Source organism: Varroa jacobsoni, unplaced genomic scaffold (assembly GCF_002532875.2).
Source record: "Varroa jacobsoni isolate VJ856 unplaced genomic scaffold, vjacob_1.0 scaffold_1264, whole genome shotgun sequence".
NCBI lineage: Eukaryota > Metazoa > Arthropoda > Arachnida > Mesostigmata > Varroidae > Varroa > Varroa jacobsoni.
Genome location: NW_019214166.1, coordinates 112,210 through 139,813, shown reverse-complemented (window position 1 = coordinate 139,813; position 27,604 = coordinate 112,210). Strand labels below are relative to the sequence as shown.

The 27,604-nt window shown below is 44.8% G+C and overlaps 1 protein-coding gene across 3 annotated transcripts in view; it reads right to left on the bottom strand.

Moving 5' to 3' along the window:
• The window catches only part of LOC111268211 (uncharacterized), a 157,945-nt gene that overhangs the window by 42,408 nt on the left and 87,933 nt on the right, over nt 1-27,604 (bottom strand). For all 3 annotated transcript variants that reach the window (XR_002685072.2, XM_022847041.2, XM_022847038.2), the window contains 2 exons: nt 4,417-4,602; nt 3,899-4,097 (listed from right to left, as the gene is read on the bottom strand). Coding sequence is in view for 2 of the 3 variants with exons in the window: in XM_022847041.2 (XP_022702776.1) it covers nt 3,899-4,097; nt 4,417-4,602 (385 nt within the window). In the remaining variant the exon portion in view is untranslated. The remainder of the gene's footprint in view (nt 1-3,898; nt 4,098-4,416; nt 4,603-27,604) is intronic.

The window sequence follows — 27,604 nt, the reverse complement described above, 5'->3', positions numbered from 1 at the left end:
AAATAATGTTGTAAATTAGTATCAATGGGCCTGTTACAAACGAGACGTCGCCGTCGTCGTCAACTGACAATTATGTATGGTAAGTAAACGAACTTGTCTTTCATATGTATATACTTCGAATAGCAGGCTTCTCGGCTTTCCACCTAAGGATCAAGATCCTCGTTACGTGTACCTATTGCTGTTGACGAGCATGTGTTAGGAGTATCTACACCTGTTGGCTGGCCAGTCTTTTGTTCGGTAACTTTAGCCGGAACAGAACGGGATTATTTTCATTCTTGATCTTGTCATTGACTAAGTTTGCTCGCTCTTGCGAGCTTTTGCCTCGCTCTTCTATATTGCTTAACGCATGAAAAGCGGGACGTGACGGCGACGGCAAAGACGACGACAGAGTACTGAATTATCCATGTTCTTTTCATTTTCCTCAATCCTTTTCTTCCCTACACCAAAGCTCTCTGCTTCTCCCCCAGTCTCCGTCCATTACCCCCACGGTGCCAGGTCGGTTAGGCGGAACTGCTCTTCGGACTAGAGAACGGCCAACCGCCTTGCTCTCGATGATGCCCCTCGGGGCTAACTCGCTCCTTTTTGTCCAATGGCTCTGCCACTTTTCTCTCTGTTGATCTGCCCTGACTCATCGCCTGCTGTTAACGCCCTGTTAGTAAAAAAAAAGTCTGCTCTCGCCTCTCTAGAGCCAAGTCCTTCAAAATACTTTCTGTTTCATCGTGTTCCGAACGTCTCCTCGCAATGGCCGTGATGAGGCGCTGAAGCGCACAGGTTGTCTAAGGCTTCGATACTTCCAGCAGTAAAGTGGGGTAAGCACATGAACATTGAGGAGTTCGATTATTCTCTGAATTTCTCTGAAATCCTTTCTGCATCTAAATACTCCTTTCTTTTATATATTTTCCATCCTGACCAGATCGTTCTGGCCATGTCATCTTTTCTACATAACACATTCGGCGTTTTCGTGTCTTGTAATTGTTACAACATTGATGCGTTACTATTTCTTAGTTCAATGCGCTATTTGGCGCCACCTGAGACCTTAAACTCACCCTTTTACAAGTAGCGTAAAAGTGTGGTCCTTCGATCGGTTAACGGTATTCCCCACAACTTGAGCCTCGCCAGGTACTGGATACGCACGAGAACTAAGTGTAACAACGCTATTTTCCGAATCGAGGCCGGACAACATTGAACCGATGACCAACTTCGACAGCGATTTTGCCTACCCAGCTTTTATCCAATTGAAGCATACAGAGACAGGAACACACAGTTGACGCAATGCATGTCTCGCCCACGTGCTCTCCGGTGTCGCATTGTGATATAGTAGGGTGGGGAAGAACCCACTGAAGCAGGAGACGACCGACCCCCCCCCCTCCGCGGCGGGAAAATCCCTCGAACCCCGCTGCCACCTCTCAAGCTAATATGTGAAATACGACGAACTTTACTTCAGACTGAACGGCGGAACGCCCACAACCGGTTTCATCGGCATAAACGTTGATTCGCCAGGTTGTTCCCCTTCGGCCACGTTAACTAAATTCGTTCACATCAACCCCATCCATATTTCCCCGTCCCTTAGACCGCCCCCTCACCTACACATCCGCCACCATCATCCACTATTTCCTTGTTTGCTGTTCCTGCGGCATTCGTTGGACTGCTATCGTTGCCGTGGGGACCATAGTTTCTCGTCGTTGTTGTCGTTAGCGTTGTCGTTGTCGTCGTCCCACAAGCAAACTGTTACTTTCGGTGGGGCAACATAGATGAGCAGGCCTGTTCATCTCCAGCCCACCTTGCTATCTTCCTTTGTGTTTGCCCCCTCTCTATGGTCTGATGCTACCTGATGATCGGATGAGTTGATGCGAATAGACATATGAACCTTAGACAGCAACGGAGAGAGATGAACGACCTGGACGTGGCGCGACCTCAGCGAAGCTTTCACTGTTAGTAGCGGCGTGCGGTAGTCTGATGTGGACCGGTTGAATGAAGTTGAACGTGCTACCCGTGCTTACGATGCTTTTGACTATGGTGTAACCGCCGGGATCTGTTTCGCTCGGCAGCAATGGCGGCGTCACGAACCATGGTAATTACAGCACATACGGCGCTTTCCTCATCGCGGTACACAACAACAACGACTGTTTGGCAGCAGAACGACGCAACGGGCAAAAGGTACGGTGGTGGTTGCGGTGATATAGACCCGTGCATATATATATAATACAGGTGGATGTATGCTGCTTTCTTATTACGAGTATTGCAATGCTGGTACATAGCAGCCGTCCATGAAGCTGACGGGGCATGTACGAATTCTCGACTGCCGTTGAGATACATAAAATGATAGCGTCACGACATGGCAGGGTGCCGTGGACGACCTCCTATCTTCCTTTATACCTCGTAGGGGCTTATGGGGAGATCTATTGCAATAATGTGAGTCTGAGATTGGGGCAGATAAGTACGGGAAAGGGGTTAGCGAAATAAGTACAGATTTGATATCATTATACGTGCTAGGTAGATTTCTACAGTGTATAAAATTATGAACCAGTTCTGAATTGCGCAGGTGCGCAGTAATATAAAATATAATTAAGGCTCAGTGACTAATTTAGTAGTGCTTTCGACTTACATAACTATTTAAACTACTATACATTTACAGGAAATATGTTACTATTGCAGATTATCCAGTAGTTTTTAGAGAGTTCACGTAGTATCATTCCATCAGCAAGGGGTTTGAGAACTGATATTCGATATTAAGAAATTTATATCCTGAAAAGTACAGACAGATATCCACGGACGTCTAGAAACAAGCCTAGATAACGCCCTCACCCCAGCGGTTTCGAGCGGAGCCTACCTAAAAGTACCATCTGTCCCCTCCAGTCGTTATTCCATAACAGAGGGACAATACCGAATCAATAGCGGCTTAAGCGGCAACACCTTTGTTGTATTCCTATTTCTGAAGGAGGAATACAGAAGTCTGAAGTTCTTAAGGTCCCACTCAACTCGTGGGCGAAACCGCAAGAGGCGAAGGTCGAAAAAAAAATACGACTAGGTTAGAAAATCACAGCGACGGAAGGATGGTGAAGAGAAAACCTTGAAGAAATTTTCTAAAAGAGGCTATAAGCAAAAAAGTAACACCAACGAAACAAGAGGAAAGAACTTTGTTCAATTTGGATGGCGAACCAAGGGTAAGAGCCAAAATCAACTTTAGGCGAAGGTAACAAATGTAACCTAGAAACATCCGACTGCAGTGTGCCGTCGAGTCAGCCGATGCCTAGGAATCAGCCTAAGATTGAACGCTTGTACTAAGAACACACAGATTAAACATGATCGAGCTAAAGCCAATGGGAAAGTGGAGGCAAAGAAGAGACCTAAGGCAGACCATTTGATGTCTTTTAGCGTCGCGTGCCGTAGATCGGTTTAACGTTCCTAACAATACGACTGGTAAATGATTTAGGTGTTCGTTGTTATCCAGTCTGTCTGTTATCACCATAAAGATAATCGATAACGGAATAAATACATGCAATGCTCGGAATCGTCAACTTGCGCTCAACATAGCTGCTCATGAAGCGAGTACGGAAAGTAGTACCAGATAAACATCAGGGGTCAAGAGTGAGCGAATGACAAATAGACAACGACCAAAAAAAGAAATGAAGACCGCAGATGGATTATGACACATATTGCGTATCAGTAGTAAATTAAAAAGTCTGCATCGAACGCAACGTGAATACTCTAATGAAATAAAATAGTTCGCGTAAGTGAGTAAACTAAATTAAACAACAATAATAGGATGCACGATGTTTCTGCAAAATTACACTCCATAACTGTACACCTGCGTGAAAATAGTTGATTGGTAAGTTAGTACGGCTTAGTTATCATGAAGATATACTTCTCCAATTTTATTTCTCGTATGTATACATACCTTGCCAACAAGGTAGTGATGACTCCCTTCTTTCCACGTACCGACACAGGTTAGCGTTTCTTTGCGACTCTCGGAGTGCGTGTCGTAACACGCCTTGAATTTGAATAAGACACGGCCTTTATCGGTACACGAATCGCTCACCGAGGGCGGGTTTGAGCAGTTTCCGTTACCGCGGTTATACGAAAAGAGAAACGTGTCCCTAAAAATTGAACAGCACAAATACATCCACATACAGGATATGATTAACCAGGAGGGAAACGTTCCAACATTTGTGTTTATTGTTAGCACACAATCGGCAACCATCAGCCTCAGAGAATTATTTCTCTATGCTCGTTTTTCCCTGGTTCTTTTGCGGCTTTTAAGTGATGATTGTGAAATTACACGAAATGGTATACGCACTAAGTAATAAGATCACATTAAACATTTTATCTATATATACAGGATGAGCACATAAATAGAAAATGATTAACTGGCTATATTGCGTTTAGTACTACTTTTATGTTTAAGTGAGATTTTACCTGAATGGGCAGGGAACTGGTTCTCCATCAATCCGGAACACTGAATATAATGGCGTATCGCCACTAAGCTCGGCATATGCTTGGTCCAGAGTCCAATTCCCTCGAAGAGGTGACGGCGTTTCCTTGTACTGCATAACATTCGGATGTTTTTGCGTGATCACGACGAATGAGTACGTGTTCTCTCGTCTGGAACAAACGATCCTAGCGTTGAGACAAGTTTGCTTTCCACAAAGCTTCTATTCGTAATTACACGAAATGGTTCACTACCGACAGCGTGAGCTACTTACTTTTGTATGTTGCAGATATAGAAGGCACTAAATTCATTTCCACCATCACTACAATATTTGAAAGGCTATGGATGAAGCCCATGGGCCAACTGCACTTAATGTCTCCGGTCGAGTGAATTTCTTCATTCTTCTTTATCATCTCTATTAATCAGACAGGCAGCCAGTCTATACCGTTAGTTCGATGCTTATCCAGGTAAGCCTTAAGAAAGTGGCGTAAACAGTAATCAGTTGACGCTCAGTCGCTTGCCATCGTCCGATTTGTCCGTTATGATTCTGATACAGATATGCGGCAACCCGCGAATCTGTCGTACCGGGACCCGCTTTACCTACTTTAAGTGTGAATGAACAATATCTGGAAACATTGATCATGATTTATTTTTGTCTCTGTAGTATCGCTGACCAACAAATTTAAATAATAAAAATGCGATTTCCTTTTTCTGGAAGACAGGCCTTTTTTGAGACAGGCCTCACCACTAAGCGTGAGCCTGCATCCTTGCAAAATCTGGACGAAAAAGCGGTACGTGTGTCGTAATGATATAAGTAGATATGGATGTCCCAAAGTCCGAATGACGATTACAGCAGTGAACGAATAGTACGGGTAAAATAGATAGAAAAAAAGCTAGTGGTCAACATACTAACTAGTACGTCCACTTTTTATTGCAATCATTCGCGAATCTCCTGCTAATTTGACAGATGGAAGGTGAAAGCTCTGAAACCGGTCAAGAGAACGCAGATCTCTGCTGTAGCAGCTGGTCATCATCATTATAAGATTTTTCGCAAGAGCAAAATTCACGGGATAGGCAAAGAAAAATCTAATCGATTAAGGGCAGCTAAGTTGATCTTAGGTGATAGTGGTCAACAATCTAGAAATTGAAATAACGATACTAGTAATAATGATAATATGATCCGCACGTAGGTGCGAAGTGTTTTAATGTACTTTAAGCATAATGCTATCCCTATTGTTATAAATGCTAAAAAAATATCGATTCCATGAATAGCAAAGAAGGCATAGAAGCAAATAGAGGTTCACCATTGCGTAGGTCACTTAGCTTTTAGATAAAATTAAAATAAAAAAAAAAAAACGTATCACGCCCGCTCGAGTTTGCTGCGAGTGTACGTATACTGTGAAGTTAGGAAACGAAAGTTGGACTTGACACATATTGTCTCAGCAGTGCCACCAAAATAAAATGACTATATAAATTAATAAGCTGAACACTTCTCGATCAGGCAGCTTATTACTAAGGGCGTTCATGTAGACGTTTGTTAGGAAAGGGCGAACATGCACCGGCGTTCGCAGGCCGAGCCTGAGCGTTCAAAGGCAAATGTCTTTGCAAGTAGCCAGCTGACGAGATGCTATCTATTACTAAAGCAACGTCGTATAGTAGCCGACACAGCAACCTCTAAGTATTAGCCGCATAGCTCGCTTCGTTGCTTGTAACGTATGCACTTATTGATACCTCAGACTAGCTAACGAATCAGTAATTAAATATGGGCACATTGCTACAATAGGTAAAAAGGTATGCTGGGAAAACGACTGCGTATCTCTCATTCAACTCCTGTTTCTCCTGGTGACCCTGTCTGTATGTAGTTAGCAAAAAACGCAATTGCGTGTGGAATATAGAACTATACGTAGTACATATCCCCTTAATTGTAATAATTCCCTTTATGCGTATAGTCTGTAGTAAGTAAAAAACCACGCTCCTATATATTAGTGATATGCTGCAATGGTAGCAACAGAAACAGGAACAGACGCTCGCTAGCTTCTGCAGTTTCCAGCAGAATGCTGCTTTGACGCTCCGCGACTATTCGCTTCCATGGCCATACCTTTTTGCAGTTAGCCTTAGCAGACTGCTCCATTCAGATGCTTAGTCATACATGGGCACCGTGATTCTGCTACTTAGATATCTCCTTTTTCAGCACTTGGGCACATCTTGCTTCTCAGTCTGGTCGCTTGACAGTGTGACGCCCAAATCTGCTGCAGGCATATCTTAGCCCACGCTTATCTGACCACGCGTACACGATTCTTAACTAAAACTAAAAAAAAAAACTAGATTGTGATATTGTAATGGTGATCTGTTTGTTTGTTAAACCTTTGAGACACTTGGGATGATCCAGGTCCGAAACCGAGCGCAGATACGCATTGTTTCATACTGAAAAGAGCCAGCGGCCGTATATAACGCAAAATTCTAAATGTCTAGCTTTAATTAGTAGGTGATCTGAAGGCGCGCAGAGCATCGCAGCTGTTTCAATTTGAGACAAAACTAATTTTATAAGATTAAGCAAAGCGCAACCACAGATTTCATATTCCTCTGTGCTTTGTGATACCTTCTTTCAATAGAAGTAATGCCAGAACATTAGTAGTGACGTACTCTATACCGATATTATCGCGGACAAATTTCTTCACGGTCCCATGACAACACGCGCCAGCCTACGAATATTACAAATACATGTGGAGTACATTTAGATGTCTGGAATGTCGGCGCCAGCAATTGAACATAATACCTGACATTCAATTTTTAATTTACTCTGGCAACGCTAGAAATCGCCTTACCCCCTCTTCTAATTTTGCTCCAATCGTTTGTTAACAACTCTGTAAACGGTTTCTACTTTTATTAACAACGACGACGTTCTATTCCATTTATTTACGTCACCCAGCTGTCAAGTCTACTGGATAGTACCAGTGCCACGCTCTAATGGAACTTGAAAGTGCGCGAGAGCACCCAACGCCTGTAGTCCATCTCACGTCTGAATAGAATAAGCACTCAACCTTTTTTGAGTAGTGACTTCTTTAGTCGGGGCTGCGCGTATTTCGACGGTTGGCCGATATCCGGCTGGATGAAAAGGAGGAAGTGAGGTATTTCTTTGGGCAATTTCCTATAGTAGTTTCTTTGAGAGTCAGTAGTTCAGGGGCGCAATGGTTCGACGGTCTCTCTACCAGGTTTCTGCCACTGATACGCCGTGCTGGTTTCGATTCTTCATGCTTGTGTAATCCGCCGATGCCAAGTTCGTGCAGCGCGTCGATACCCGTTTTCCGATTGTAGAGTAACACGACTTACAGTGAGGAAGAACCGACGGGAAACGGCGGGTAGAGAAAAAGTGGGCTGGGTTTTTAGGGGTGATTGAGAAGTCCGGAGTTCGGTCTTGCGGCCTGTGCTGATTGGAGTCTCGTATGGCGGATGGTCCCACTTTAGTGCCGCACGTGGATTGGCGAGCGCAGGTCGGCCAGCTAGTGCTAGCTAATGGCAGGGTGCGCTAGTCGTTCCGGACACTCTTCTTTCAATCAGTTGATACCGCGGCCGTCTCACCTCGAATAAGTACTCATGCTAAATTTCCCACTACAAAAATGCTAGCACTACCCGTCGTATGCTGAACAGAGAGACAGGAACTCGCTTTACTCTTGTAGTACTTTTCCTCTCCGCAAGCAAGAAAAATCAGCCAGGAGAGCGAGAGGGGAAAACTGACTAGGGAAATGCTAGCCGGGCTCTGCCTGGACGCTCTGCACCATACAGTTGAGACAGGCCCCACTGGCTTGCCCACGACGCTGCATCGACGTGCCTCCGCATCAAAGCGGAAATTGGCTAGTAGGGTAGAGGAGACGTCGGCCCAGACAGCACCTCTCTCGGATTTTTCTCTCGCTTTTCAAACACGGAGCGGTAGAAATGTTGACCGACTAATAACAACCAGAGGCTAACGACTGAACATGGCTAAATCTAAATAAATTTACCTCTGGAAGCGGTACGGAGATAAACGCTACTCCATTCTCCGCATACTACATGATCGTCCAGCAGCACTAGGTCTCCACAGCGCGGCCTTATGCGTATTCACTATTTATAATTAACGAAATCCGCATATCTCCCACTAAAATTATGGTAACTGCTCTCGAATCAGTTATACCTTCTGAACCGGATAAGGAGAATCGCATAATATGGTAGTGGTCGACATCCTGGGTAGGCTATTTTCTAAAAACCCAAAGTACGGCCAGAAAGCATAGTCCTGATCACAACAACAACATCGCTCATGCATCAGATATGGTAGAGCATGCGTACATCTTTTGCCTGCGATGCGAACCCACGATGCTTTCCACTCGCTTTTCCACTACATATGGGTAAGGGAACAGGGGCGTGAAAGAGCATTTGGGCCTTCTATAGAGTTATTAATCATTTTTTGAACAACTCAAGTACTGTGCAAAGCATTTTGTAGTGTGCTACAAGGCGGAGTCGAGTGGAAGCCAGTCTGGACGCCGAAAGTATCCAGCACCCGCTCTGTTTCCATCATAGCATCAGAAGCTGCTTAAATAGCGGCCGACTACTGGTAGCAGCAGCAGCAGCATCACTAAGACAACGAGGCCACAATCTCCTCTCGACCTCTGAACGTCCTGTTCGCACACTGTGCATTATCCAGCACCAATGGGCTTGTCTAGGCGAATCTGCTTCCGCTGTATGCTCACCTTTACCACCAACTTTTACCACTTTACTCACGGCAGCGCCGGCACTGCCGGCGTTTTGGCGTAAGCAATCTACAAGATTTACAAGCTAAACTGGCATGGGAAGAACCAAGGCTAGCAGGTAATCGAAGGGGCCGTTGTCCCCTTTTCCGAGACCCTTTTACCAGGTCTCTAAACCGTTCGTGGTTCAGTTATATAAGCGGCTCCTCAAGTGGAGTGCCGGAGCGCCGAATGTTGAATGAGGAAAGCCAGCCTTGTCTCTCATACGACGCGCAGCTTGCCTGCACTGCACACGACCGCTGGTTGAGATGACTTTACTGACTCGACGCGCGCGCACGTCTCCAAAACTCCCAGAGGGCTCCGCTCCGACTTCTTTCTTCCCTCGGGGTATCATCACAACTTTGGCTTAAAGCCTGGTCCATTTTCACCACGAACCTCGGCTGTGCACAGGCAAGGATCGGTCGAAAGACACCCGAACTCAAGCGTTAGAAATGGTAGCGCCTAACAGGCATCGCGAAGAGGTTCGCTGATTTCTTTGCTCTTGAATGTTCCAGGTACCCTCTCCAGGAAACATTGCACAGATACCTTAAACGATCATTGTTTCCATTCATATTACACTTCTCCAAGGCGACTGCGAAAAGCAGCCGTAAGTCCTCGTCTTTGCTCTAGCTAGCCAGGCCATCCTCGTGCTTTTCGCCTTCAATATTTCAGCCGGTTGCACTAACGTGGGCTAATGCTGCTGATGCGTCCTCTTTAAACCTCGTGAAGTAGTACATAATCTTTTGCGGTTCATTTTGCATTTAGCCTTTTGTCTCATTATATATCCATGGCAGAGTAGGGCTATATACGAGAGCGTGGCTGAATTATGTACAATGGAAATAGTAGTGTAGCAGTAGAATCGATCACGATTAAGCTCTTACTGTTATTCAGTTTCCAGTGAAATCATTGAAGGAGCGAAAAGGCGCAAGTCATTTTTGCCAACAATAAGAGCAGGATCAGTAACTTAAAGAATTTTTTAAGTTCCTCTATGGTGTTTGTTCATTAGGTAATCAACGCATCATATTTTCTTCTTATAAAACAATACAGTAACGCCACTAGACTTGTGTTACTTATTATTATACGTATTACGTCACGTATCCGTCCCTTCTGGTTTTTCAATTGAAAGATGAGCACAAAGGACAATGATGGCTACACAGCTATATTTTAACCTGCTGCTGCCGCCATTAGAGCGATTGTAACCTTACGAGAAAGCAGCTATATCTTCAGATGTTGGTTGGCCTTTTCTTTTTAAAGGATTCATTTTTTTTACCACGGCAGGACTCGTTATATCAGAGACGACGCTGTCCGACCTCTCTTGCTTGACCTTGGCCGACTTTTTGACGCTGCGACCGTCGCCGATTCCCCTTTTCTGCTATTCGTTTCCGGCCTGTCTTCGGCATCTGTCTTTAGCTACCGCTGTTAAAGCTGCTATTCTATGATCTTTTATAGCTATTGCCAAACAGAGAACGTGATATAAAACTTATAACCATGTCCATTTACCCCTAATATGACTGCACATGAAAGCTGCATAGTAAGCCCAGCTAACTGGAGCAACTCTAAGCGCGTTAACGATAAATGCACGTTATAAAGTGACCTCTATAAAGTAGCCTTGTTTTTTTTTTCTTTGTCTCTGTTTATTTCTCTTTATTATTTCGACCATTTCATGTTTCTTTAATTTTTTGGCGTGGTTTACCTTGGCCATGACGCAGCGACAACATTCTTGTCTTCGGCATTGGCCTTCTTCAATTAAAGATTTCAGCCATAATAAACATGCCCAAATTAGCCGAGTAGCATTGTGCACGAGATCCATCCAAATCAATCGAGTTGTTTGCCCAACTAAAACTGGTCTTAGCTAGTGGTCGATGGGTCACAAAAACTCCGAAGTTTTTTCGTTGTCGTCCTCTCATATCGCCTCCACCTTCCTCATTTCGTCTTCTCGCGCCGTTCGTGTTTCCTTGGTCACAGACCATTACTTCGGCACTGTGCTAGACGCTCGTGCTCTTGTCCTTTCTATATCTATCTAGCTTAGGTTATTTCTATGTTTCTCAGTGTCACCAGTACGAATTCCGCCGCTGCCACCGCGGCCATCGTCGCCGTCGAGCTACAGCATCATGTCACGCCGAACCCAGCTTAACAAAGCGTCCGCAGACGAGCACGCAGAACTCATCTAACTTGGCTGATTTCGGTTGGCTTCGCCTTCTCAGGCAAATCTAGCTGACGAAAGCGAGAAATCTTGGAGGTCCGGTCATTGAGTTCTCATCGTTATAGCGGCGAAGAGCGCTTTTAGCCTTTAGATGTGACGTTGGGCGCAAACTCAGTCGCATCACAAGTCGATCATGGGCGAGCTTATCACAACATTTCCACTGCTGCCAGCACGGCACCGATGACACCGCTGAGAAGCAAACTCACTGAACCGTTTGGGACTACCCAGGTTGCATTGCTCTATATATATATTGCTTTCCTCATTCTCTTCCTATTCGCTTGCGAAAGCGACAACATCGGACTTATGAAAGCGTATAGAGTACAGGGTCATCCAAGGTGAGCAAGTTTCATAATGCAAGTCTTGCTTTCGTACCCATTGCCCTGCCGGGAGCAAAATCTGAGTAGCAGCTTCCCGCTTCTTCCAGCCCCTCCCCCTCAATCCCCCACCCCCGGCCGCCGCCACCAGGGTCATTTTGTTTTTCGCTTATTTCGCAGTTTCTCGTATTTTGCCAGTCACCATCGTTGCCACCAAGATTTCTTTCTTTTCAGTGTTCCCTTTTGTCGAGAGACCCTCCGGTGATGAAGACAACGACACTGTCGTCTACTTTTACTACATCCAGTCGACCTGTAGGAAAAAGCGGCGACGCAAGCCTTCTTTCATCCGGGTACTAACCTACCTCCTACTACCCTTTTTGTATCTCTGTAATTTCTGTGAGTGACTTCTTCTCGCAAGGTAATGTGGCCTATTTCTCTTGCATAGGATCTCATGGCCTCTTTTTTCACTTTCCGTTTCCCTTTTATGTCAATTTTTCGAAAGCTCTTCTCGAGTTAGCACGCCTCCGATCATTCGGCATATTTCTCTATATGTTCCGTTGTCGTTGTCATTTGCTCCATCTACATCAACGGCCTTACTTCTTTAACGTTTTACCCTTTTTGCTGATCTCAATGATTTCCTCTTCATCCGTCGCATTTTTCTGTTGTGCTATCAAAAAATCGTTGCGGCTACGAGATCGACGGATGTGCAACTGACGTCGGTCCAATCCGGTACAACCCAATTTGCCTGTCAGTCTACGCGTGGCATTAAACCGGACCACAGAGTGAATCGAATTTAACGCAAGGCAATGTGGCATCAAAGAACATCCCTGCCGCTGCCGAGAAACGCGCTGCACTGGCAAAGCTAGCCAGCCCAATAATACGAATATATTTAATCGTCCCTCCGGCTGTTCGCTTATTGTAAAAACCAGACACGTCAGGCCGACGCCAGAGCACAGGCTCGAAGGTGAGGAACGTGAACGAAGGGCATCTTAGACGACCAGGATGCGGGATATAAGCCAGAGCCATTTGAGGCTAAAAGCAAAGGAGCGCGTCTCTTCTTTGTTTAGTCAGCTACGGCATCCTCTGTCGGATTTTAGCAGCCCGGCCGTCGATGCTACTTCTATCGAAAGCCAAATGCATAGATAAGTACTCAGTTGAGTAGAAGTCAGCGTCGGAAGGCCCAATGACAGTGGAAATAGGATGTGCGACAAGGATTCGAAGCAGACAGCAGGAAATCTGCTTCTGCTTTGTAAGCGTTGGCAGGAAACGACTATTGCACAACGACATAAGGGCGCATCGACTATCCAGTCGACAACGGAAGAATGACAAAAGTTGATATGCTATAGGGCTTACTGACTTGATAACTTAGTAGAGTTTAGTGGAGCCACTGAGTGCCGACCAAGCAGCTAAGCCATCAGCAGCAGCTAGCGAGCGGGTGAGCTAACTGGCAGCAGTATCGTCGAGTATGCTATATTACATAGTGCCTTTCTATCTCCTTAAGTTTGCAGGCCGCCATGGCACCGACAAATCTTAAAGAGCAGAACGAACGGTGCCAGCGGCGACTGAGTTAGCATTAGCATCAGCGCACTCTAGCAAAGACCGGACCCAGCTCCGAAGGCCCGTAAGCAAAGCGTAACACTACTACTACTACTGTCACTTCCAGTCATGTGGGCACAGTGCACACGACGTGGTCTTTACGCCATTCATGCCACATAATTTGGCACTCTTCGACTGGCCTTGCGCTGCCTTAGTTAACGCTACGCAGGGCCTGAATACAGATCCGAATTTAGCCGCGGGAAACAACCAGCTTGTCAGCGAGCAGGCAAACAAAATAGGGCCGTTTACCTTGCGGACAATATTGGTGAGCTGTAAACTAAAGCAGATGGGTAGACGACATTGACATACATAATATGGTACGTAGAGATGGACGGGTCAAAACGCTGAGAAGTTGTCTAGATGGTGAAAACCACGCCAGTGGTCTCTTTCCGGATCGGGACGTTCATGCTGTCATCGTATCGTATGGACCTCAATGCGTGCCTGTCACTGCGGATGTTACCTGCACAAATCGACTCGCATAATTGGCCGGATGGAGACAGGTTAGATTTAAACGACGATTGTATGACAGGGATATGAATGGGAAGGATCTATCTGCTTGGTATCTATTTTATTCCTATTTATTTTAACAAGAAAGAAAGTTCTGCCAGTTTCGCCATTCTGCATCCTTCCTATTTATTATATAATAAAATGCACATCTGTTAAGGTGAATGTCTTTATTATATGCATTCTGTGTGGAGCTTAGTTGAGGGCTTAGAGCGGCCGGCAACAACTGTGGATTGAGCGTCTCCACCCACACCGTTAATGGCATCGGAGGTCGAACCGTTTGGCTAGAGAGCCGAAGAGCTCGATTGATACTTGTTCAGGCCACAGAAAAGTACTGAGGAGACAGTCACTGAGGCACATTCGTTGTTCCGTCACTGAAGGGAATATCAACCAAAGACAGGCCATGCTTTGTCACTTGTGTAATCCGTGCAGACACTACCAACTGGGACCTCGAACCTGCGGTCGAACCCAATAAGCATCCAGCGGTTCGTCTGTTCATCTGTGATCTTTGTCGAGACAAAGGGCAATTGTATAAAAACAGACTCGACCAGAACAAGGTTACAGCATAGTGCTGTGATAATGCGCTACGCCAACGGATGCAGGCTCGCTCAAAAAGCTACAGGAGAACGGCAGTTTGTCAGGTCATTCACATGCTGCGGCGCTGGTGTGATCGAGTAGATGGTAACTGCAAACAGAAAACATAAAATAAAGACCAAATTGTCCTCGCCAATGACAAACAGAGCCAATTTTGTGACAGATAAGCGAGCAATCCTGGGGATGTCTTAGTCATTTTCTCGCGGATCGAATAATTTACAGTAAGGCCATTCATCTCTCAAAAAACCCACGGAGAGTAATGCTAGCGGGTTCAAGAGGAAGCCAATTGTGGATCAGATAAGGAGCACTGTTTCACCTGCTTAATGACAGCGTTGGTACCACTCTCATTGTTCATAACTTTGGCAAAAATGGCTTGCTTTAATAGCATTTTTTTTGCTTGTTTGTTGTAATGATGTTATATTAGACTACCGATATCACGCCAGGACAATTCGTTTGCTATCTCACAAACGTAACAAACCGTATTGCCGTAAGCGGTAGTCGGTGTCAAACAACGGAAGACAATTAGAGCGTTTTTGGTAGCAAATTAAGCTAACTTAAGAGCCAATTTACCAACGAAATAAAGAAGAATGCATGCTTTTCCATAGAGGATAAAACATCTTATTTTCTTTACGAGGCGCATACGGCTCTCTCTCATACTCATCACAGTACAGCTCGTGTATATGGACCCATTGTTAATAATGATCACGAATAGTCGTGGTCCGACATTTTAAGGTCTGTTCTCAAGTGGTTTAGGCCTTCGTACTAGTTATTTCTACTAATTTCTATATTGCATATTTTATCCATATCTGAACGGGATCAATGGCTAAATCAGAGAGTTTCAGGGTGAGATGGCTCGTGATCGTTGTATTTGCAAGTAATATTATAGCCTGCGTGAGCTGCGCTGCCGTACGCCGACTCTTCTTTGACACTGAAGTCTACTGTTATGGAGCACAGTAATATAACGATTATCTACCACAAAGGAACAATTGCACGGAAACACTCTGAGACCCGTTGAATCCATGCCACCAGCGTGAAACAGGTGCGTAGATATATACTCGAGCCATCGACATCGTAAGACAACGGCAATTTGAATGGAAATACCCGTTGACAGACGGTACTTGCTCGCAAAGACTTGGCACAATACCCACTCTGCCTTTTGTCACATGTCATCAAGAACAGAACTGATGGTCTGCTGCGATCAGCCATCATCACGGGGTAACCTGCCTCTAAACATCACAACCCCTATCACAAGTTGAATTTGCCTGTTTGTCTATTTGGACCGTGAAGACCGGCTCCGTTATATATGAATACTTAATCCGTATGTGTTTTTTTTATCATTTCTGGGTTTTGTCTTAGTAGAGAGCATTATGACACGAATGATTTCTTTTTCTCATATATTGTATGCAAATGCAGTCGAGTAATGTTTGCTTGTGAGTCAAGGTCTGTGTTTTCGTGTGTCTGTGTGTGTGTGTGTGTGTACCCATTTGTATGTTTACGCGCTGGTGTTGAGGAACTGTTTTCTTTGTTTCCAGTTATTTATCTTTCAACTCTTGCTTCCTTCAACAGAGACAAACAATAATCAGGTTAAGATAGAATTATGAACAGAGGAAGAGGTGTTGCTAGCTCTACAGCGGGCCATACCCAACTATATTTTAAGCTCCTCTAAGAGTTTCGCGAGAGCCGTAGACATATAATAGATACACGTGTTAACAGGATCAGAAACAACGACGACAGGAAGACTACAAAAAATTTTAGCTTTGACAACATGTCAGTAACGCATGAAGCTAGCCGTCGCAGCAACAGATCATGATCATTCTGCACATAAACACGTTGCTGGTATTTAACCCCAACTGTAATAACTCAGTGCACAGGAAATCCTATAAGAAACATGTCGCATAAAAACAGAGGCGATAACAGTCCCGGCAGCAGTGTACGAGGTTGGCAGAAACAGCAGCGAATGAGTGAGTCGGTCTGTTTGGCCCGCATCGAAAAAAAAACTATTGAAAAAGAAGCTTGTCATATAACAAACCAGTAAGCCAGCAGCCATAAGTCGCCGTCTGACATGATGGGCTTAACGACGGGCTAAAATCATTATAGTTGACACATTGCAGCTGCTGACACTAGCAAGCGTATTGACACGGCTGCGGCTCTCGTTATCCCTTCCTCGCTTCGTGCTTTTATTCGTCCGCTTTATCGCCACGAGTTCGTCTGCTATAGCAGCGATGACGTTTTGACGGGAGGATGATCGGTCAACGAGACCGACTGACCGCCCTGGCTTACCAGCCTGCGTATGGCTGCTAGTGAGCCGCCCCCATTTTGCACGCTATTCTCTATTCGCGGACATAAATACACATATACATAATCACAGCAAGATGATTATATTCCGTTTTGTCGTACCGCGCCTGCGATACACCGTCTCCTACCAGCTCGTATTTTTTCCCTTCGCCGTAACGTAGTGAAACTCTGTGAAAAGCATAAGTACGTATCCAATTTATGGTGGAGTAGTTTTCCCCCACCGTGGGTTCGGGCCGGTTTATTCATTCAGTTACTCGTTGACTCGGCCATTTTGCCTCGATGCACTTGAGTAGAGGCTGTCGCCTCTGCGGCCGATGATGACGCCAGCCGAAGCAGGAGTATTGGTGGTTAAAACTGGTTCTATTGACAACTAACAGCTCGTTTATTTCGACTTGACGACAAGACCTAGCTGCGAAAGGCACGTCACAGTCTCTCATTCAACCTGAGAACGAGTCGCCGACAACGAGCCATAAAACATTTATGTGTGTATATACACTCGGCAAAGGCCTACCCTGCCATATTCTTGTTTCGGCCCTATGCCTCCTGTGCGCTCACCATGCTACGAGGAAGAGCAAAAGTCTTGCCTCGCAGATCCCCGCTGCTGGTGGCTCTTACGGTTTTTTCCAGCCTTTTTCGACCGATATGTGGTGTCACATATAAACGAGATTGCTAACTGTTACTTATTATAAGCGTAAACAAGATGATAAACGTATTACTCAAAACGCTGTCGTAAAACCCAGAGCAGAAGCACGACATGGGCTAGTAGTTCAGCGACAAATGACAGGTTTATTGACCCCTGTTGTTCTTTCAGTGATACGATACATAATGCATGCCGCAAGATCCACCGCAAGTAACTATTCCAGATACACATGATCCAGACAGACAGACAAATCGTGCGCAAAAGGCGATCGTTTCTAACAATCACCAGTAAATGTCAAGCACACATGAGCGGTGGTAAACGTTGAGGTAAGCAATAGGAAAATGATGGTAAGTTTTTGTACTGTACATGCAGTACATTCTTACACTTCATAGCCAGCTATATTAACCCATTGACCTGTAGCCTTTTCCCCTCTTACTGCTGGGTTGAACTTTATTCTTGGAAAAAAAAACAACCCGCCATATTATTCATATCCTCGTCTACTAGGACAACTTATCTGACATGACATCAGTTGTCACCATGAGGAACATTTACTGCTTTCAAGTAAGATTTCGACTAGTTAGATCCGTTCAGGGCAAAAGGAGTTTCTGTTTTGCTCCTATTAATGGCAATGCTAGATACGTTAATGTAAATAGTCTCGTCTACACGACCTTACCACAGAAGAAGAATGGATGATACTGGAAAGACCTTGTATCCGCGCAAGCATTGTACCAGATATATAATTGGTACAATACCAATTGGTAAAAACAACAGCTGCTTCTCGTTGCAGGGCTATTGGGCTTTGGTATCGAAACGGTGACTACAGATGTTGATCTCTATGCGTAATGTGAAACAAACGTTGAATAATATGAGCCATATTCAATGCTTGCATATGAAAATGTCGTGTACATCTATAACGGTCGTAAGCCAACAGCAGTCGCTGAGCTAGATCAATATTTCGAGAAGAATGAACGGCTTTACGGTCTATGTAGAAGATCAGGAAACTGTGACCGATTTTTTGACTCGTAACGATTATAGGCATCTAGTATTGCCAATCCCCAAAACGAAATGAGAAGCAGTTAGAACCACCTCTATATTAGTTGGCGACAAAGCTAAACTACGGAAAGCGCCAGATACGCGGAAGCACTGTCTCTAGGTAGATTGATACGGCAAATGGTGTAGATAGGCGGTCACGGTTCGCACCATTATTATGGCGGTTGCGTCTTTTAAGAGCCCCCCGCCCCTTTCCCGTCACTCTCTAACAAACGATCTATGCACTAACAGACCCCAACGAAACCATTTAAAAAAAATGAACAACCGCGATATCGTATGGCCAGCCCCATTAGTGCTGCTAGCTTGTGGAAATCATCGCAGCGGTAGCAGAATTACTGCGGGATAACTGTGCTAACCACAATGTTAAAGCAGGGTATACGGGCGAGAGACGTTCCTAAGGGCAGTCGTGCTCTTAGAACCTCTAGTACGTGCTCTAGTAAGAAAAAGTAGCTTAAAACCAGAGCAGACTCAAATTTTGAGAACGATTTAGAATCGGACTTGAAGGTAAGTAAATCCCTAGAGCATATCGTTACCAGGTTATCACGATTTCAGCTTTGAGTCACAAATACCACATTATAGAAGAATGTAAAAAGATAAACAATTATTGTAAATCTGCAACATTATGTAAACTGGGCTTGCATCGATTTACGGGGTCGCTTACTTGCAGTTTTCGTTATTACATTACCATCTGATTGTCTGCAGTAGTGCTTATGATTCTAATACCGCACGGAAAACACCAATGATGTTGGCATCTGCTCAAAACTTGTAGAAGTAATACGCCAATACACAGAGAATTAGCGCCCTAAAAGCTACTTTCGGCTGTTTAATCCATTTAGGTGCTTACGATGGAAATTTTCATCAAGCCTAAGAGATCGGTTGAAATTTTCGCAGTGCGCTCTGTTATTATTGTTTCTAAGTAATTTTTAGAAAACGTGTCAGATGATCCAGTAAGAGTGGGTTATGGATAAAGGTAAAACTTCCAATTATTAAATGGCGTTTAGCATTGTTTTTCATCCTGGCTAGAACGCGCTCATATTTTGTGATAACAACAAATGGCCGTAAAAAGGTATAACTAAGTGACCCATCTTATAGCTCTGCGAGCCGGGGTTCGCCTCAGGCGAAACAAAGCAGCAGGTTCCGTATTTAAGTATGTTTCCATACCGGGAAAGAACGAAATTGAGCTTTGGCCAAGTCATAACAAAGTAGCTAACAATGAGTTGGAGATCAATGATCAAAACATTCAAAACAAGTCTTTTCTCCTTTTTTAATGGACATCCTAAACACTCCGACTAGTTCCGTAGGCAGAAACAGGGGCCATCCTATGCATAGGATCCCGGCTTTGTTTCATCTAACTGATAGCAATCGTAAAAAACTTATGTGTTCTTGACCGTTTCTGAGCTTCTCAGTAACGCCGGTTTGTCTCACCCGCGCTGCCATTGCAATGACCTAAGTCGAACTCTTTCGATTTCAAAATGGCACATTCTTCCGGTCAGCGGAGCCCATCGACAGCTCTCCCAGCGCGCGATGGAAGCGGTCGACAGGGTTTGCTCTCGCCATTGCTTTCAACTTCACCTATATCCATGTTCCAAGTTCGCTTTGAACCTCCTAAATCCCCAATCACCCCTTTGAGGCTCCTCTTATCCCTTAGTTCCGTTGAGATCGAGTGTTAGGTTTCACAATAATCGCAGTTTTCGGGATTGGATCCGAGAGCATGAGAGTTCCTTTGAAGTTTTCCGTCGAGGCAGTAGCAGCGGCAAAAGAAGAGAACAACGAGGAAAGCTTTTGCATAAGTGACCAGGCTGATTGGCTGGCGGAAAGGAGCTGCTTGCAGAGAAAACCGGCAAACTGGGATCCTTCCGTTTCTGTAGCCCGTTTTTCTGCGAAACGGGAAAAGGGGGTGGTTAGATGGTGATGTGGAGTTACGCTGCAATCTTCTCTGGAGGGGGACAGCAGGCTTTTCCCGCCCTGCGTTCTTTGGACGTCAGTAGATTTGGGGGTGTGAAGAGCTTCTAGGCCTGCTCGACCCTTCTAGTTTACGGCTTCCGTGAGAAGGAGAATCAGCTAGAGAAGAGGACCCGGGAAGTGTCCCAGTGTCGGCGATTTGGCTTTACAGCGGGACCCCCCTGACAACTTCCTTCGACAAGAGAGACAGCGGGAGCAAGATCATCTTGCTTGATATGTGCACGTTTGCCATCGCGGATATATGTAAGATTCTATATAAATAGAATAGCTGCACGAGGTGCGTGAGTGGCCACAGCGGCATGTCTGAGTAAGCCAACGAGCCTGAAACCTCGATAGCAGGTCACCGGAAACTAGAGAAAATGGATCTTCGGAAGCAAAAGGCTTTTTTTCGCGGCCAACTCAGCGGACGGGCTAGCGTCCGAAAAAAAGGAAAAAGACAGGAAAGAAGAGTGGTTCGAGACCTAACATCCGAACCGATGTGCCACCGAGTCCTGTCCGCTCCGGGTTTGGGGCGTCGAAATTGAGGGGTTAGGTTAAGGTTGTCGGCCACTCCAGTGTTTCTTCCTTCTCAGACATCCCTGCCGCTGTTCCCTAAACGGCGATCGGCCGGTCAATCGCTTGAAGGGAACAGACCTCTTACCAAGGATAGAGGTTAAGCAGTAGAAGAGGGAAGGAGAAACAGTGCAAGGGAGTTTGCAGCCCTGAAAGCTAAAGGGGATACAAAATCGCCGGCGGGGCCGGATATCTACTACATCCACTGGACGATACAGGAACAGTGGAATGCGGCATGGCTTGTTAAGTCGAGGTCTTTTAGATCCAAAGATTTCAACTGCTCCGCAGGGTTCTTTTGCTTTTAGCCAATTATGGTGTAAAGAGTAACCGGACAGGAAGGATAGGCGGTACTTTAACGTATCTCGTGTATTGAGTCACTTTTTTCTTTGAACTAGATTATATCATTTTACGATGCCACCTATATATATTTAAGTGACATCGTAAGAACGTGAGCTTATTTGTTTTACTGTTTTTGGTTTCCTGCCTGCATTCAACTAAGCGAAACATCTGAGTGAGAGTTCCATCTTTAAGTGCTGACGAACGTTTTCATCAGAAAGATTGCTCCTGTTTACAGGAAACCCAAAAACAAGTCCGAACTCACGGAGCGTCTTAGAGATTTGTACCATGAAAACTTGAGTTCTACCTAAAATACAGCATCTATATTCAAGTAACGGTTTATTATCTCACAATCTGTGCACCTATCAGCTTACTACTCTCATCAGTAAAAGAATTAGACTCGCCCCGATTACCCATATCGTACACTACCCCGTAGAAAAACGTGTATCCACGAATTTTAATGGCCGCAACAGCCTTTTGTGTGTCGGTGCGATTGGCTTCTATCGCAACTCCTTTTTATACTCCCATTAAGATGGTATACATACATCTAAGATGAGATACATATATATATATATATATATAATTGTCACTGTGAATTGAGTCAAAAAGCTATTCGCTTGTGGTCAAAAAAACGCCGACGATGACGCCGGTGAGAAGCTCGGCCGGCTACCTCTTCCACTGCGACATTCGTCGCATATCACCACAATGCTATTCTATCAAAGTTTACCTCACCAACGTAGCGTTTCTATTGGCGTTTCATTAAGACGAAAGCAAAAGCTGCTATTTCGAAGGAAGTCAATAGACTTTACTTTTGTTGGTATTCCTTCGTTCGTTCCAAAACCCACCCGCTCCAGGCCACCTCCTTGTGCCATCTGCCTTTTTATTGAATGGTGTTCGAACCCGAAACATTGGCTCTGTTAGCCCTTCACATTCATATGCGATTTATTGTTAATACTACAGTTAGGTCTGCCATCGTCTGCTGTCTCTGTTTGCTCATTACTTATACATACGACGGTATGACGGTTCAGCGAGTGACGCCATAGAACCGTAGAAGCGTTTTCCAACGCACACGTTCAAGCAATGCTGGTAGGCGATGAATCAATGATGAATTGAGTGGCGGAGGTTCGGCGCAAAATAGCGTCAACACAATACTAAATTTCCAAACCTAACCGTTCGACCTAGGTCAAGCTGGCACCCTACACAGTGCATAATCAACTTGGTACCTGCCGATGCCGTCAATGCTCAGGACGTCGGCGGCTGCATTTGTGTGAGTTCCGTTCAGTGAACAAGCGCCGTTCACATTTTAGTCTGTTTCTTTGAACGAATGCTGGCTGTTGTGGTTAATCATTTGGTAAAAATGAGTTGAATGTTGTGTTAGAACAACATACGCGCTTGTTACTACCATATTCGACCCGCATGAACCCGGACGTTATAGGTTGGATTCGATTTTGCCAACGCTATTTTAGCAGGAAAATATATACTTGAAAAAGACCCTAACAGGACCCGGATGGCAATAGTCCATCCGCGCTTCGGTGATCAGCTCTGAATATGCTCGGTAGAATTTCTCGGCAAAGACTGAACTGTTTTGAACGGATGTACCTTGTTTACATCTCCGATTTATGAGATATACACAAGTACATGCAGAATATGATGTAAAAACAGAACAAGCTTATTTAGTCTAATAACATTACATCGTATTGTTTTGACTAGTTGTTGTTGTTATGATGATTGAAAAAAACATTTGGTGTTGGCAGCAAGTATTATTCCGTAACAACTTATGAAACGCACTTGCCTATTATGGCCTCAGATGTGACTAAAGTGAAGGACTCCGGGTAATAATCCTGGGGCAGACAATGATAAGTTTTTAAGACCTTTGCTTTGGAACAGTGGGGTGGGTCGCCGTGTTCAGTTTATCATTACCGTTTTAAAAATCCGCGCCCCGACTTTGCCAGATGATAGCAATGAAATCCAAGCTTTTTTCTAACTTTCTCCTTCGTCGTAAAACTAGAACGAGTTCGAATTAGCCTGATGTGTGAGTAGGAAATATGGGGATTTACAAACGCATGTTCTCAGCATAGCGAATTTCTACGACAACTGCTTATGCCACCTGGCATTTTATTTGCCTTTAGAGTTTCTGTATGCATTAGATAATGCATCTTTATCTAATCACATATGACTACTTAGGTTTTACTTTATATGACCACGAAATATTTTCATATCCTGTTTTCATAATAACTATGAAAATTGCCAGTAGTCCTAGTTGGGCATCTAAAAACCATACCCATAAATGATTTATATCCGATGTCGATAAGATTTGAAGGTGCTTGTACCTACATACGCTCAACTAAGTACATGGATACCATGTCGGCTTACCAGTCGGGGCAAAGCTATCCGTTTTCTGCCCAAGTGACCAACAAGTGAGACTTTGATGCATGCAGTAACAACAATGAGCAACGTGTCCGACAGGGATTACATCATAGAAATTGCCAATGCAGAGAGATAAGTGAGCACGGATTGAATGCCTCGGCGGTAACCTTTTCTTTTTCCTTTCACTAAATCAGATCGCAACGCTAATCAGTAATGAAGCATATGAATAGGGAATCAATAATAAAGCATACAGGTCTTTAACATGTCGCGATCACGACTTTAGTTTTACTCAGAAAGCCAAACATATATTGTTTATCCTTGTGGATGCCCTTGGATTATTATTTTGATTACAGCATAGTACGTCATGCCCCTATCGATACTGTGTGGCCCCTCGTCGATTCAATCGAAAGAAGTGTCAACGAAAATAAGCAGCAACAGCAAATTAATATCGTGGCATGTTTTCTCACTAGGAAAAAAATATTTTAAATGAACCTTACCTTATAAAAGAGACACAATCGCCCCCATGCGCTATATGGCTGGCTAAAAGGTTCCGTGATCTCGAAATCGTCCCTAAAACTTTGACTCGATTCGTTGTTCTCCGTCCAACTTAGTTCGGCCGCAACCATCCAACTCCCTTGTGTCTTTCTTTTGCTTGAACTCCTCCACCTCAACGAATTGAACAGTCGTCCCATTGCCGTTGCACCCATCGATGTCGGCTTCTTGCCTGTTAGCGGACCCTGACGACTCTGATATGCCTATTTCAATAGCTTTTTGCCCCAAGAATTGGAGGTAGCTAGATGGAAATAGACATGCTATGTCAAAACGATGAAAGAAGACCAGGCACTGCAAGGGAACCTGCTATCGCTGGACTACATAATAGAATGGAACATTGTTCGCCGCGTTATAGACGCGATCGTTTCGCGAGTCTCTGCACGGTTGTTTGCCGGCCCGTCGACCACACATTTGGTGATGGTGGCAGCGATGCTGGTTGACGCATATCAATCAGTCTGTCCAGAAGTGAGTTGACGAGAAAAAACGATGGAAACTATTAAGATCCTGGCATAGAGAGCTGTTAACAAGCTACTTACCGTCAAAGAGGCGATATCGTTCGTAAACAATCAGTCAAAAAAACCGACAACAAAACAGACAGCTTCATGGCCACAACCCACACTTGCCACTACACATAATTGCAGTGCCATCTGCTCTAGTGGTCTGAACGCAGCTTTATTATTTTTCTCAGTACTGCCTTCTTCATTAGACGCGAAATGACGTTTTTATCGTCTAACAATCGGATGATGTCATGTCTACGATATTTGCTTTGCGTCGTAACTCGATGCAACTTTTCCAGTTAGCTATTTTTGACGGTCTATCTACGTAGGAGTGGTGCTCCTATATCGCGCTGACATCGGCCGGCTTCGGATCCGAAGACAATCGCTATTCTTCCAACTTGCACCAATCGCATTAATAAGATCTGAGGTGTCCGATTCAGCCCTATCCGAAGTTAAATCCGAATTAAATCAAACTTGGCCTCCCCGACCGAAATCAACCAAAGGGGTCAAAACAGATAGATTAAAAACAGAAGGGAAAGAAGCGGTGACGAAATTCACCCAGTCCAGTTTAGCCCCGTCAGCAATACTAACGGCGCATTCAGCTCATGCATAGAAGCGTGGCAGCAGCGGTGTGTTCCGGCTGGATGCGACGCCCGTTTGCACTCTCATCTAAGAGCGTACATGTATCCAACTTCCGTAGCAGTCTTTATCGACAAATTTCTTTCGCAATGTCTCTCCCGTCATAAGCGGCAGGATGCAACCAAAAATCAAGAAAAAAAAAGTAGGAAGGCGAAAAAGAAGAAAGTGCGAAGCTTGTCGCTGCTGCCCTTCCACACCATTTGCGGAACTGGGTAACCCTAGAGTTCAGCCTTTAGATGAGATCGGTTGGATCGAAGAGGGGATCGCAAACGAGGGCAACAGAGATGGGCAGCAGGAAGAAAACGAAAGATAAATTAAAGGAAGAAGGACAAGAATCAAGAAACAAAAAAAAAGTCTGAAAGGCTCCAGCGAGAGCGCAGAGGTCAGAGCAAAGACCGCGGAAGCGGTAGCCCGCTTAGACTCAAGAAGTCGCAACTAAGCTTCCCAGAGAGGACACGTTCAAGAATCCTTTTTTCTTTTGCTTTTGCTCATCATCAAAATTGTAGTCGCAAGAAGACCTGGGGGTGTCCTCTCCCAAGGTTTTCTTAACCCTTAAGTTGGTACAAGGGCAGCAGAAGATCTGTCAGAAGATACCAAGGCCGAAAAAGAAAGCCAGACAAGTGGACCGCAGAGACTGCAGAAAAGACGCTAAGACGGGAAGGATATAGTGGGTGCGTGGCGGCAGATCAATCGAAGGCAGTCAGTGAGCGTTTCAGTCATCCGTTCATGCGTTTGTCGCGAAGGGTTAAGCCGGCAGATCCGCCATTAGGGCGTCGCACCGGCCATCGTCGCGGAGTGACAATGGCATTACGAAATCTGAAGGAAGCGAAGCCGAGCATTTTAAAGGATAACTGAAGGCTGGTAACCTTTAAAAAGGATGAACCAAAAAACTGTCAGCAGCAGTCCTGCTACTGACTTCATCAATTATCTTTGAATACTATTGTTCCACTAGAAACTCGTCTATGAATCGTACTGCCTTAATAAGTTTAGTGGTAGGAAGACGTACGAGTTTGCCGGGCTAATCAAAGCAAATGCGCTCGACAAAGTCCACAGCGAACTTAAGGCCAGTAAGTGTGTGATATTAGAAATTTCCAAAATCGAAAAGAAATCTCAGGAACCGTTGCCATTACATACATTTCCAGCTCATTACACCCGTTAAAAATTTACAAGAATCGAAAGTCGAAATGTCCATGTTTGTTTAGAGGTTTTATCTTATTATTGGTATTTTTCTATTTCGTTGTTTTGCCCTAATTGATAAATTGAGCCGTAATCTTTTATTATTATAAACTAATCTCCGCAGTTTAGTACGCTTAGCATTTGGAGGTACTTATGTGCCTACATTAATACTAGGACTTTTTTTTCTATCTTCACCTTCTTTATCCTCTTTGAGTGTAAGCCTCGACCTAACCCTCGGGAGATTCTGAAACTTCATTTTTGAAAAGAGAATTAACACGTCAAATTGATAGATCGTAGGTCAAATTATCGCTAGGAGTAATTTTGTGCAATCAGTTTCATTGCGTTGAGGCACATATTGACGAGAAATGATTTAACGCCGGCTTGATGTGATTGTGAAAACGTACTCGCATACAAAGATAACGGCGATAATATGGTCGACGGCGGAAGTTCTCTGACAGCAACAACAGTAGTTTTTATGCGGACTAAGTCAGCCATGAGGCTGCTACCTAACAAGAATAGACCTGCTGCTACAGCCCAGTAGCTGTAGCAGCAGGTCTATTCTTGTTCTACTCACTTTCCCTGGTCTTGGCGATTCCGAGTCGAGCGTCACGGACCACTTTCTCAAATGCACTCAGCTCAACTCTATCCTGCCATGCCCCTTCAACCCTCAGGGCTTGCAAATGCTGGCCACTTTACCCTTCACGCACCTTCCGCTCTTTCCCACGTAACTACGACGGCTGCCTAGACAGGTCGTAATCTCTGGCATGGCGCACTGGCGACATACGGGCGCCTCGATCGTTGTTGCTTTATTTTGCTTCTTTTGCTACCAACACCATCGTCTACACCGTCTATTCACATCATCATGATGGCCCAACACAGTCGGGACTGAAGTCCTGGCCATTACCCCTTCTTCTTCAGCACTGACAATTACTATTCGCACAAGTGCCACGACTCACTCACAACTGGCAGCACCCCGTAATCGGCCACCCGCAACCCAGGATGGATCCTACCCGTCTGGAAGGGGCAAACTCGACGAAACTATCTCAATGACTGGCAGCTGGCTGCCGAGCTCTCAAGCCGCTGAGGTACTGAGCAGCGATCCAAGAACCCAAGATGTACAGGCCTCTCCTCTAAGAGAGGA